Consider the following 15230-nt stretch of genomic DNA (forward strand, 5'->3'; position numbering starts at 1 on the left):
TTTTAAATCGCTACAAAGATAACTTTAATACATTCATATTAAATATATTGATGTATTTAATATGCATATATGTGTAATATACATAAAACGTGTTACTGATATTTTTATCATCATAAAGTATCTATGTATTCACAATTATTATAGTTTAATAAAAATCTATTATTATAACATTATTTACAGATATTAAGCTTCAGCTTTTTTTTTAAATAGGCATTTAAAAAATATATAGGTCGTTATCCTAAACTAAGACTAGAGTAATTTTCTTGTGATAATATTATCAATTGTTTTATTAATATTAAAATAACTATTTAGCATACAAAGTATTCAATAGGTTTGGCCAAATTCCGGGATATCACAAAATCCAGACTTTATCAACATCCTCTACCTATTGGAGTTTAGATGGATTAGTATAATGGGGCAGCGTGAGTTTACAGCTGCTATGTATTATTTTGATAGTATAACGCGTTATGTCTAAACAACAAAACCGATTAAAACACATTTCATACAATATTCTAAATACCCGAGGCTTAAGAAAGAGTAGTCGAGTAATATTTATTATTAAGTATTGAGTATGAAGTGTAGGTAGTATTATAACAAAATAGTGTGCTAAATGAATGGTTTATAATAACGTATATAGTTCTTCAACGTGCAAAAAAAAATAAAAATTATACTAATTTATCTTTTCCTTGAGGTTTTTTTTTTAATTTCTAAAGTATAATAGAGTTATTATGATTTTGTCGAACATTCGATTAAATCAAAATATGCATATTTTCATAAATAACGTTACGCACAATAGCGTTTAATCAACAAAATACGCCGGTAGCCAAGTCGGTTTCTAATAACTATCGGTGTGGGCTTGGTTAATTTTTATTTTTTAATTATAATGTCCACCACTAACGTCAAATATATCTAAGTGTCTGTTTTAGCTGCAAGTAAGCCCGACGTGGGCGAAATATCAATAATTTTATGACGCCCGCGCCTGTAACGCTTATATTTTATCTATACATATATATACCGACTTCTACACGATCAAAAGCAAATACTTTATAGGTTTATTTTCTTTCACTGGTAGTGTTTACCATACGTCATGCGATTAATATCCATCAGTTGCTACTGGGCGGACTTAAAAATATAAAATTAAGTATAGGTAAATACATGTTATATTGTACACTCACTCCATGCCAATTGCACCTTAGCCGTTACGGTCTGCATGGCGTTGTCTTGTCGCTTACCGGCGGTTATGGTTTTTTGAATTTTTTTAAAAATCCATGCCCGTCGACGATCAATCACCGCAATATCAAAGTAATCGAATACAGATATTGTATAAACGCAATACACCACAACAGCTGTGCCCGTCCGTCTGTTATTAACACACAAACCGCACTCACGATAATTATTTGGCACGCGACCAGCCCAAAGGGGTCGCGTGTACCTGTCACATATTTTTCGGTAAGTAAAAATACGACTAATTAAAAGAAAAAAACTCAAAGTAAAAACACAACTACAATATTATCTACTAGGTACAAAAAAAACACCATCACTCGACAGGTACGGCGTTACTGCCCGACTGGCGCAGCGCACGGCATTAACACTTAAACCATTTTTTTTTTTTGAACACGAAATCGGCAACAGACGTGGAAAAAGGAAATTAAATTTGATGATTTCCAACATACACACACACACAATGTACGCGATAAAGCGGTTTTTTTGTTCCGTCCACATCCGAGGTCTCTGCGACGAAAGGTCAAAAACAATTATTGTACACCGGCGAACCGGCCAGAACTCGGAATAATAATGTAATAATAAAGCCACAGCGTGTATCGACCGATGCCCGATCAAACGCCGTATGGTCGGGATAAGACAATGAATAATATGTTTGAAATAAAAAAAAAATAATAGAGAATTTTTCACCGCCAAGAGTCGGAGATGAACGCTCTCTTGTGTGTTACACAATTGTTGCGCCAACAGCTGTTACTGCAGTGGTTTTTTTTTTAATTTGCATTTCATCGAAATTATCCAAATGGAATTCCGATCGCATCGAAAATCCCATTGAAAACCAAATTAATTACGACCTAAATTAATTTTGCTAGCGCAAAAATATAATCCATCATTTTAACCGTACATAATAACTATGTAATGACTCTATTGGGGTTTTTACTCTCCGTTGAATTATAATATGTAATCAGGTGTTTGTGAACGAATGAGGTAAACGTGGACGTGAAAGAGTGATTATTTTATCGACACTTTTGATCATGTGTTGCAAAAAAAAAATTGGTTAAATAATAAAAAAAACAGAAAGAGCCATTGCTCAAAACCAACGCAACCTATTTGATTACAACTATACGCTAAGTGTAGCTTTTTGTTGGATTTTTCTAAATATAAAGATGCACTTCCTCTTCGAGTGAAGCCAAAACAAAAATGGAATGCTTTGACACACAGTATTATGCAGACACGCCATTGCTTGTTATTTATTACTTGGATTGCCAACACGGGCCATTAATTTTCAAACGTAACGATCGTCTATGTATTATATAGGTGTGTTCTCATCACTAATTACCTTACGTAGGCTATTGTGTTTTAATAGCACACTTAAAGGATATCAGATTTTCAAAGACATAACCACGCCATTGTGTACATATTTTCATACTCAATTCATTACGATTATGTGTAGAAAAAAAAACAGTTAAAAGATAACTAAGACGGTTGTAAAAAATCGGTAAATAATTAATTGATGGGCATTTGAAAATATCTATTAAATTTTATACATGATTTATATACCTTTTAAATATTGTTGAAACATTGTTTCAACATTGTTTTAATCTATTATACTAATGTTTAAAACAATTTTAACAGTGTAATTATTTTCTATATTAATATTAACTTGAACGGTACTTCATACGTCATGTGATACTGTCATACAGATAATAGTATGAAAAAACTATGTAAAATTACTACATAGATTACTATCTGTCATACATCGTAATTAATTATCATATTAATGACCGACTTATTAAGAAAATTGCATTAGGTATGAACTATAGTGTTGATTCCAAGTTCTTATGCAGTAACTGTATGATAATATTGATTTTATAATGGTAGGTACAGGGAAACTTAAATAGGCCAACTTCTTAAATGGGGTCGACACTGTAGGTTTAATAATTAATACTACTTACAATTTGAGTAAATTTCAAGACATTTAAATACTAGTTATACACGATTTTAATTTTGACTAACGACCTCTAATAAATAATAATTATTGAAACTAGTTCAATTATCTATACAGAAGAAGTGTAACAACTTCAAACCACTTGTTTTTATTATTTATCTGAATACGGATTGCAATGAATTTTTTCCCAACAACGAGATAACAATTATTAAAGTACATATAATATAATGTAGTTCATTAGCTATTGTTTCTACGAAAGACATATTAGAATGTCCAAAAAGTAAAACCGTATCTATCATTCGAAATGTATTATAATTTATAATCATGGAGTGCATTTGAATTTAATCGTTCTTATTGACATCAGTTACAGCAATACCTACACATTACGTTTAGTATACTAATTAATAGCATGCTTTCTAACCGTAATTCAAAGTATTACATTTAAGATATTAAACTGGAAATAACGACATTTAATATAATTAATACCGTGTAACATAACCGCATCGCGTGTTCGATAAAACTTTAATGTTATGATAATGTCTACTACAGGTAAACACACGGATTATATTATGAATAATATTAGACGACTATATTACCTCCTCCGTCATAACAGGAAATACACTTTACCAAGACGGTGGCGAGTGCTAAATTTGGATATCACCAAATGCATCTTTACTGGACGCGAGGTTGACGACCCAAGGTATCTACATGGAACGTAAATAAATAGTGTCTCCAGCCAATTCCCAGAAAGATGCAGCCCACACGCCAAATCAATAGACAAAATGAACAGCTAGCACTTGACATTATTTTAAAGGTAACCCTCGATGACCGGGTGGGCGCACACAAGCCGCCAATAGAACCGTTCGAATTTAGACAAAATATAGGTACTATAATTAAAAACAGTAAAGCAATAGTCGGGCAATAACGGAAAGTAAATGTCTGCAAAATTATCGACTCCGGATCAAAACGGCAACGGCTTAATAAATTAATATACTTTGCAAACATGGACAGTTGCATATAATTCACATATACGGGAAAAGATACACAGTCGATCTAACTAAAATTATAGGAACACAATAACTGTCTAGTTGGCCCAACTAAATAATTAGCCGCTTTAACTAAAAATGTATTGTGTCCCTAATATTAACCGTAGGTAATATTTTAATTTGGACCATCAATGTATTTTTTCCTGTGTAGTGGATATGTGAAATTCGTTGCAGTTTTGAGCCGGCGGCATAAGTTCAACTGTATCCTATAATATATTTTATCATACTGTTATCTCTTACGACAATGATTGATCGACGACAAATACCGACGCGACCGAATGATCAATATATCGATTGATCTATTCACACGTAATAACGGCGGCACGCACTAAACGACACACTCGGCAGACGTTCAATTTCAAATACAACGGCCGCCCACACCGCGTTGCAGTCATTGCGGTAGCTGCTGTAAGGTGCTGCTGCTGCTGCTACTGGGCTTAAAAAAACTTCTCATGATAACGCTGCTGCCGCCGCCGGTGTAGGTACTTAAGGGTGACCACCACCATGAGGGTCAATCGATATACACGGGGCCAGTGCTACCACATCGACTGCTCGCGAACCTCCCCCGTCGACAACCCTATCCCCGACATTCCACCCCCTACCCTTCCTCTACGGGGAATACCACAAATTATGGTCGTGTGATAATGTCAATCAATTTGTTTGGACGAACCTTTACTTACGATCAGACAATCAAGTGCGGTATATTATAGTATGCTATATGGTCTGTATTATATTCATATAAAAAGGTTTAATTAAAAATAAAAACCACTCTGGCCGGCGCGAGAGAAGAATTAATTTTTGTTAAAAACTCACAATGGGTACGCTATTTTTTACCGAAAGGACTCTCCTGAGAATAACAAGGCTAGACTAGTATGATAATATATTATTGTACTCGTATTATCATACCTATATACGAGGAGCATTTCGCACGAAGCTCGCGGGACCGAAACGATGGGTTACGTGTCGGTCACCGGAAATCCATTATGTTATGAAATATAAAAAAAACACATGTATATATACCTTAAAAAAGTAGTGTTTGTACAATGAAAAAAAATCTCATAATAAAACAACGTTTTAAACGGAGCTATAATTTTTGTATATTAATTTGTTTGTATGTGCCGCCGCCCGCCAGGTAATAATTTTAATATTATTATTACAACACAAAATTTAATTTCATACATAAAAAATTGTATCATATCATATTGATAGTGTTCTTCGAGAAAAATTCAACTAAATTACACAACGCCGCATAATTAAAAGCAACCAAAATTTACGATATTAATTCGTAAAAATACTACCAAATACATAATAATCAGCACACTAGTTTTTATGGCACAAGGTTAATTTTTCCATAATTATATACCTAGAGGTAAAAAGCATGACAACACTTATCAATAAAAAATAAATGCCTCAAACTCATTAAAGAATATTAATTGATATTAATGACATTGTTAACTCAATTTTCAATATTTAAACAAATTTTCCTTTTTCTACTTATATTCTACTTACTACATAAATATATCTTTCCAACAGTTATTTTTCTAAAAAAAAAAAGACGCAAGACGAACAACAATATAATTATGGCCAACAGTATGTTCCCTTCCAAAATAAAAGTTGTACGCTTTGCGATTATTGTGAGTTACAGACATTTAAAGTTATTTTTAAAACGCATCGATTACTGTACAATTTTTATTAAACAGATTTAATGGTTTAAACAACGCCTTCCTACGTGTAGAACATAAAATTTACATAGTGTTTACATACTATACTCAGCAAACACACAATGTAGAAGACCAATAATGTGTGATAGAAAAAACAAATCTCTAAAAAAAAAAACAAATATATACATAATATAATAATAATATATTCGTATTTTTTTATCGAACAATGACCTTAAAAATATGCGAGTAAAGGTGGACAACTACCTTGAACTTGAAAGTAGGTGGTCAAATAATTGCAAAATGGACAATAATCGCAACACGAGTACTATTACTAAGGAGTAAGCACACCTCTTAGCAGAATTCCGCACTTAACGAACACTCGATCAATAGCTTTTGAGGGAATTTATTGCGCGTTATAATACTTGCACAATAACAATAGATGATGGAGAGCGATTTGAGAACAAGGATACCCACACTAGGCTATCAGATTTCAAAGAAAAGTGCATAGAAGGACACGCTTTGTGGTTTCTAGCAAATAAAACCATATCCGAACTAGACTGGATGGAATCACGATGGATTTGAAATTACTTAATGTGTCTGGTGGATGTCTGAAGAATGGAAACTCTGCTTATACCTTATATAGTAGAACATCCCCCATTCCCTAAAAGTATTGTAATTTTAAAGATACAAACGAATCAGCAAACATATTTCAGATTTCTATGTATACATTGTTGATAGTTATAGAAATAAACTAATTAGTGCCAAAGTAAGCCTAAGATTTATATTCAGTGCATGAGACTAAGCGAAAAAGAGGACTAAATTAACTACAGTAGTTTAGGTGAAAGAAAATACATAAAGTTTAAACTTATCCCCTCCCCTCCCCCTTTTGCCCAAACACCACAGATGTAAAATACAATAACTGAACAACTATTTAGACGGTGAACTAAAGACATTATAGGGTTTCAATAATTGATGAACACAATAACGTGCCAATGGAGCATATGAGACATCAATATGACCTTGCTGGTGATATTATTATTATTGTTTTCTGTAGTAACCCATATAACGTAAATTTGAGACCTCTACTCGACTAATAGGTATAAGAAACCAAACCGAAAGGATCAAGTTTCACGACAGCAACAACACCTACTTTATATGTTACAGGAAGATCAAAAAAACTTATATAAATGGTTTCTAATAAATTAAAATGACAACCATGACATTTATTTGGAACCTAATTAGTTGTAAAAATAAAAACATATTAAATACAACTTAAAACTTGTTTTATAAATTATATTTTACCTTATGTTATAAGGTATAAAATCTTATATTAATCATGTATAATATATAAGATAGTTTTTTAAAAAAATGAATCCGATTGAAATAAGTGGTTTTGCCATATTTTTTTAATTTTTTTTTGTGAATTAGACAACATACTTTTAAATTGAACTCTCCAAAATCTGTTATAAAATAAGATAATATTTTTAAAGTTTGCGGGATTTAGATATCGGAGAAGGGGGGGGGGGAGAGGTAAACATTTTTAAAACATTATTTTCAGACTAACCCATCAATTAAATTGAATTAGAACTTAGTGAAAGTCAAAATTAATAATACCTCAGTTAACAACCACTCCAAAACGTTGGCCATCGCTGGAAAGCCTTATGTGGCGTACCATATAATATTATAATATACATTTGTCTTCAGTACACATTTATATCCTTAAAACTGCGTTTATTAAATAATTTTTAAAAAAAACAATCGTATTTAAATACACGCCAGAACTACAAACGCGTCTCAAATATATCATACTAGAGACACCTTAAAAACTAAACATACCTCCTTACGTACAAACATGACAACACGGCACTTCCAAAGACTAAACGCGCAGTTTTATCAAAAATTAAACAACAATACAACTCGACACCGTTGAGCAGCGGCTGTTAAAATAATAATAAATACAACAAAAAACACACACAAAACGTCACATTATAATGCGGAAACAAGCTTTTACGACCAGTTTCCGGCGTCAAGTCCGGATACAACATTGTACGCGCAATTGGAATTCTAGTCGATAATTATTTTCATTTATAAGTATGTGGATTTTACTAGTGTTTAGGAGTGTCAAGGCCACAAACCGTCCATCAAATACAAATTAACCTACCCGCCATGCCATCGAATAAACCGCATACAAATATCCGAAATGCAAAGAGATCCTACCCACAGACAATGCACTATGACTGAATGCGATTCGTCCGATAAATAGGAGTTTTCCCATTGTCATTTTTTTAGACTTTGCCGTTCTTCTTCGGCTGTCAGCAGTGCTCTAATACAGCCACTAAAACCTTTTATATTATTATATCCTACTAAGTACTACAGATGAATATAATAAACTAGATTGCTAACTAGTGATAAGAATTTAAGTCGACGTCCGCTATTTTTGTGGGATTTATGTATGTATAAAATAATACATACATACTTGTGATTCTGTGTTATCAACTTGACTTCATATTTTCATATGATAAGGTTCTATTTCCCACAAAGATGGCGGGCAAATAGTAACTTCTATTATCTCTATTGACGGCATGTACACGCTTAGACAGGTGTATCCTATCGACTATGTATATCAGGTGGTCGCAATAAGTAAAATTGTATGAATTAAACGAAAAGGCGAGCTGCAGTGTAACATAATATGTTTAAATTGTTTTACTACTGCAACTATGTGATACAAAACTTATGACTTATCAGTTGTAATATTATCATAATATGAAATTTTAATTTATCTATTGATCTGCATAGTCGATAAGGATTAGAGTGTGCAGTGTTTATCAACTTATAAAAAAAAATATTTATTTTTATTGAAAGTGGTCACACTGCCGCTTGCCTTCTTGATTACTTCGTTATCGAGTACAGGACATTATAATATGATGTTATAGCTTTATATATTTTTTTTTACTCAATCATGTATATTTAAAACAAATTTTGCGGGATATATTATCATATAGAGCTGTTGCTGACGTTTTCAAGCTGTATGATGTATAATATAAAGTAATAATAATGGTGGAAAAAAAGCAACGCGATGATCGTGGTTCCTCGGGATTTCCCACGGCCTTCGAAGATGTGCCTGCCGCATTGTGCATCGGACACAACCGTCTGGTGTCGTTAACACTTTGGTGAGTCTGTAATAATAATATATACTATAATATACTAACAGCTGAATGCCATTATGTTTTCTTGAGCATTGACGCTACGATGTGACCGTCACTGCCGCATTAACTACACGACAACATCATCATCGTCTTCGTTGGGACCGTCGAATTTTATAGTCACAAAAGTTCTTGTCATAATATCGTTATTACATATTGTTGTTGTTGTTATTATTATTTTTATCGCTACGCATATACCTACATAATATAACCGTCGGCGATAATAAAAAAAAAACACCCAAAGCCAATACAATAAAGACTTAGAAATTAAGATTCCTAAGTATGTGCGTGAATGACAATGACCGGCCAAACAGACACCAAACGAATAGCCATACGGTAGTTGATGTGTTCGATTGAAGTCCACAAGACGACTTGGAAATCACATTTTAGTTTTTATTAATTTTGAAAAATGTCTCCGGAATAGCTTTCCGGAGTTTGTTACCACACTGTTAATATACTGCACACGGATTAGCATCACAAACCAGATGCTGCCTTAGATAGTGAAGTCATTTCTATCAATGCCATTTACTTCCAATGGTCTGAAAATCGTATAAATTGATAAAATACACGTTTAGGCATTAAAGCATTTTAAAGCGACTACAACGGCTTCACTCTAAATTCTAATCGCGTAATGCCAAAAAACCTTTACAGTATATTGCAAACGAGTTTATTATCTACAAATATGTTTACACGTTAGATAACAATATTGGAATCTAAGAAAACTTTAAAACAATCAAAATGCCTCCATGGATGAATTACAGGATTTTCACTGTCAGTTATAAGTGTAGATATAGACTAATAAATTAACTGTAGCAATATAATAGTATTGCATAGTATGTTTGTTTTAAGAAACTCGAGTAAACCCTTCCAAAACCTAACTGTCGCTGTTTTTACTGCACTATTGTTATTGTTTCCGTATTCGTATTACATCTAACAGAATAATATTTTTTTAACGATTTTTAATCTGTGAATAATTACAATAAAAAAAAAAAACTTTTATTTAATCTTTACGATGATTGTTTATGTGCAATAGTATTAAAATATAAAACGTTAAGTAACATGAGTAGTATATCATTCAGTTATTTATTTTTTTGCCATTGTTGTAGTAGTTGGTAGTAATATAAATTTTATTATTTTTTCATATGCCTTGGTATCTTGTGCTATCATAGTATTTTGTGTCTTATACAAAATACGAATTTCTAACGTCAATTTGAGAATTTGCATTCAAAAGGCAAACATTTTATCTTGCATAGAAAAGTAAACTTACCGGCTTCCGACTTTGAAGACGATGACAACGATTCGGCGCCATTGATGCGCATTTTGGCGTTTCCTTTGTTTTGATGAAAACTACTTCATATCACTTGTCTGAAAAATATTTTCATCGTATTAGATTTTTAATATTAAATTTTTAATTAATGAACAACTGCATAAATTGCCTACTATCGTAAAGGGTTTAAAACACAATAATTCAACGTATCTCTCGAATGTAAGTAAATAAAATGAATGTACTATTGTTTTACATGTTAAGCTTGTTTTATTTATACTGCTCAAAACATTAACGGATCCAGTGGGACTATTTTATTTGAGAAAAACGCATTAGCATAATAAAAAATTTTCGACCTCGGACGTCCTATCAAAGTACCTAAATAACAGACACTTCTAAGGATTTTCTTAAATAATTGAATTCTATATCACAAACCGAAAGACCGTGAGAACGGTACGCTTCCCGAGTAATATTAATTAATAACGTGTACACTAAAGGAGGACGCGGGGATAAGTTTCAAAACGTCTCTAACGTCTAATACGTGTAATCATAGACATTGTCGAGTGAAATCTACTTAACCGCCGCCGCCGCCACAGATGATGATAATAATATAGTATAAAATTGCAATACTGATCCTTTAAAAGGAATACAAATCCAACTTTCGTTTTTGCCACCAATGCAGTGTCGACTACCGATATTATTTATCATTTGTATGCTATACGTTTCACGCGTTATCGGCCAAAACTGTCATATTATACTGGTTTTGTGTTTATGGTCTAGTTGATATTGCAAATGACAATATTGACGCAATACGTCTCTGGTTATTTTCTATTAATTGACATTTCCAACATAAAAACAATAGACAACACATTGCACAACCCAACCGTCATCGTCGACGACATAAACGTATATTTGTCGATGCTTTTGTTTAAAAAAAAAATAAAATAAACACTTCTTTAAAAAAAAAACACACAAATTATACTAACAAAATAAATGAAAACTTGTTTATTTTTCAATTTTTTTATACTGTTACTATTTTATTGGTATATAGAAAAACACAATTAAAAAAATGCGTAATATTCTGTAAATACTGAAAATATTAAAATACCTCGAATTATGTTAAATAATATGCAGTTAACATTTTTGAACTTTGATCCTTTAAAATGCAATTCGATTTTGTAGCTCATATTATAGCTATTTTCGGACCATTTTATAAAAACGTGCACAAACCGGGCCCTAACAACAATATTTCATAACTTTAGTTATACCTACATGGTGATTTTATTTTATTATAAAAAAAAAAAATTAGTGATACATTTGCGTGGATGCAACCGAGATACACATAGACGAGGGCTCACAGGGAAACACCCTCTCTCACTATGAGCCCCCTGTCCTTGGTTACTTGTATTGAAATTGTCAACTTGCGTTTGCAATTCGTAATACAATCTTACATATGTTTTCACCCCATTAATGTTGATAAGGAAAAATATGTAATAATCTAGAAACAGCTCCCCGAAACCAGAATAAAAGCAGAATAATTCTGCTATAATATTTTTATCATTTATTGCGAACGTTTAAAAAAGGTGCGTTTACACGCGTGACGTTGTTTAAGCGCAATTATTAAGCACACGCCAGTAGGTCTTATTATGTATAATGTATGTTCACACCCGGAAGTAAAACCAGAGGTATTCCCGCATTCTACCGATCAATATTGCCGGTACGTGTAGCTCTCGATTTGATACGACTCGTGGAACGTCTCCGGACGACCCACTTACCGAAAAATGACAAATACCTACACAGCAAACTACTTATGATGCCAAGTATGTACACACTGGGCGATTGCACCGAAGATGAAGGCGTTCGACATCACATAAACGCAACAAGTTCGCCGTCCGTTTGTCGGACGCGCCATGTTGCCAATGAAAATGCCCAAGTCATCGCAATTCCAAAAAAAGGGGGGGGGGAGAGGCACAAAGCAGACATAGTCTCTTATGTTGTTCGTGAACCGGTCAAAGACAACGACAAAAGTCAAACACGCTAACTGGTGCGCGGTTTGCGTGAAAACAAAATATATATATATATATATATATATATATACTCTAAATATGCACTTAATTCACTTTCACTGCACGATCAACGCACCCAAAGTCACACACCGTGTGACTTGACTTCCAGACGGAACGAGGACCTGCGTCGTAACCGATTTTGCTACCATTTGTGTATTATGTAAATGTTTTATGCAACTAAACGAAATACATGCAATTTATAAATATATATTTATTTACATTTAGAGTGTATTATTTTCGTCGGAGCAACGTGTTTAATTGATGTAATATCTTACTTGGAATTAAACGACATTTTTTTCTATTATTATTATTATGAACGATAATCGGAATTGTCTTACTTACATTTTCATTTTTTTGTTATATGCTGGCTTTATAATAATGAGTTGCGCAATATTCAGAATGTGTGTCGAAAAAAAAATAATAATAAATGATGAAAGCCGATTTCATGCCTGGTGAAGCTTAGCAAAAAAAAAATATATATGAAAAAAAACATTGTACACAATAATTAAACGAAGTGAAGCGAACGTGGCGTGCGCGTTATCACGTGGTACTATGCAAATCAAAAAATTTGAATTAACTTGTACAGAAAACAATATAGATAGTAAAGTTAATTAACAAAGTTTTTTAATTACATAAACCACATTTAGATGAGTGAGACGATACAGCTGAAGTCAACAGCTATTATCGGTAAATGAAATAAATAAAACGGTTAATTATATGTTCACCTTCATAACGAATCCGGTCGACTATTATTTCGTGCCTTCTATATAAGTATAGTTTTCAACTTTTTACTACAACACACTTTTCCTACTATGGAAACTAAAATCAATGCCAAACACAGTCGAACGGTTAAGTATAGTAAACACAAATCGAACTGATTAAGATAAATGTGTTATACGGAAAGGTCATTAAATACATAAAACGCCTCTATTTGGTAAAAATGCAATATTTTTGTATCTTTCGCAGTGCGACAACATAATATGCTACCTTTTTTTTCTATACATCCATAGAGACCAAAAGAGAAAGGGCGGGGGGGGGGGTTTAACTAATAAGGTATTGGTAATTTTCCCGGGCCCCGGAGCCGTTAATTATACATCAAATAAACGTACAACTGTTAACATACAAAACCTGACTGACGGCCATTAACGGTGCCCATAGGACAATAATTGTTTAAATTGCTCCAGTCTAACTATTTAGGTAATTATCTAAATTTACTCTCGACATTAAGTTGTTTACTAATAAGTCAGTCATCCGATATTATAAATAGGGCAACAAGCGTGTATGATTAAAAATGTACACATAACAAATCCGAAATTCAAGTCGTTAGTTATTCTCCAGCTTCATTATCTTGGTTTCTAGTTTATTGACTTCTTCTCGTAATTGGTCTACGTCAACGGTTACTTTAGTGAGTATTTTTTCCAATAAATCTTTTTTGGCGTCCAAGTTTTCGACCATGCGCCGTTCGCCAACGATTCGCTTTAAATCGCATTCGAACATTTGCAGTTGACTCTCCATGGCAACTATCTTAGCCGCGTGGTGGTCCAAAATCCTCAAAGAATAGTCCACTAAACTATTGATAACGCCTATGACGTTTTCGGCAGCACTGTTTTCGTGTAAACCGCAACCCGGATCGTATTCCAAAAGCAATTCCAACAGATCCGAAAAGATCTCCTTCTCGTTGTCGCATTTTCGCCATAGTCTAATATTCTTAAGCCACTGCTTATTGTATTCCTGCTCGATATTCATCAGAAGACCCGTGCTTCTTAGCGGTATCGAAGTTTGGTTTACCTCTTTCCCAACATGATCGCCCGACATTTTGTAACACGAACATGTATTTGTTTAATTCAATGCAACGTTATTATATCAATTATATATAAAGAAACAGAAACCGTCTCGTAGTAACACAACAACACAGTCAAACCAATGCGAATATAGGTAATAACTATCTATATTATACATAAGGGCATTACATATTTAATCTTTATGCATACACATTTTATGAACGCGTAGATTATGTATATAATATACATATGTTATATGTATATTAAACTTGAAAGTATGCGATATGTCTTAATTGCGTAACGCGGATATAAGTGCGTATCTAAAGCGTGTAGATTAAGAATAATGCTTGTAACGTTGCAATCAAAAAATAGTGTAGTATAATATTCGATACACGTTGTATAGTAAAGAAGTGGAAAATGTTTAAAGATCTTAACAAACAGCGCACTAAGTATACCTAAAAATTTTTCAACAGTATTTTATACTAGAAAAAATATTATTTTGGTCTTAAAGCTATTAAAAAATAATTAACCATTAATTTGTAATGTATTTAGTAGTTTGTCGGGTAACTATGCAAGTACCAATAAATGGTATACATTAATAACAAAACTCAACATTAACTGAACAATGTGTTTACAAAATACATTATTCAAATACAATAGCATAGTAATAGTATAGTACTGTGTACATTACCTGAGAAAATCAAGATGGTAAATCAATCGACAACATAAAAACCATCTAAACGCAGCTCCGTGTAGACACTAGACAGTAGACATATTAATGCAGACCAAAGAAAAACACTTTCCACGCAAAATAAAATTGCACTACAGTCGGAACACCTGGCCTTCCACCATAGCGAAACTACCTTGGGCCAATGAACTAAATGTGAATCATTTTCGTGATGTATTTTAATCACTTCCAGCTTCACTAGTCACACGACCGGAAAAATTAGCCAGATAGCGTGGCTAAACATATTTATTTCTACTATAAAGACGTATCAAGTGATAGTCAACACGGCAACTTTTACAAATCAAACGACCTCTAT

The 15230-nt window shown here is 32.9% G+C and overlaps 1 protein-coding gene across 6 annotated transcripts in view; it reads right to left on the minus strand.

The window, feature by feature from the left end:
• Nucleotides 1–15230, minus strand: part of LOC126834968 (echinoderm microtubule-associated protein-like 2) — a 62532-nt gene that overhangs the window by 15437 nt on the left and 31865 nt on the right. For 3 of the 6 annotated variants that reach the window (XM_050567222.1, XM_050567226.1, XM_050567225.1), the window contains exon 2: nt 10344–10441. The exons of 1 other annotated variant lie outside the window; for it this stretch is intronic. In XM_050567222.1, coding sequence (XP_050423179.1) covers nt 10344–10395 — 52 coding nt within the window. In that variant the 5' untranslated portion in view covers nt 10396–10441. Of the gene's footprint in view, nt 1–1175; nt 1361–3762; nt 3780–4452; nt 4471–10343; nt 10442–15230 lie in introns of those variants that run through there. 2 more of the 6 variants (XM_050567227.1, XM_050567223.1) reach the window with 2 other exon arrangements.

This window comes from Adelges cooleyi, unplaced genomic scaffold, assembly GCF_023614345.1.
Source record: "Adelges cooleyi isolate 19-005CV unplaced genomic scaffold, UGA_ACOO_1.1 ACOO_flye_CR_arks_rails_tigmint_CR_PRNA_21, whole genome shotgun sequence".
Classification (NCBI taxonomy): domain Eukaryota; kingdom Metazoa; phylum Arthropoda; class Insecta; order Hemiptera; family Adelgidae; genus Adelges; species Adelges cooleyi.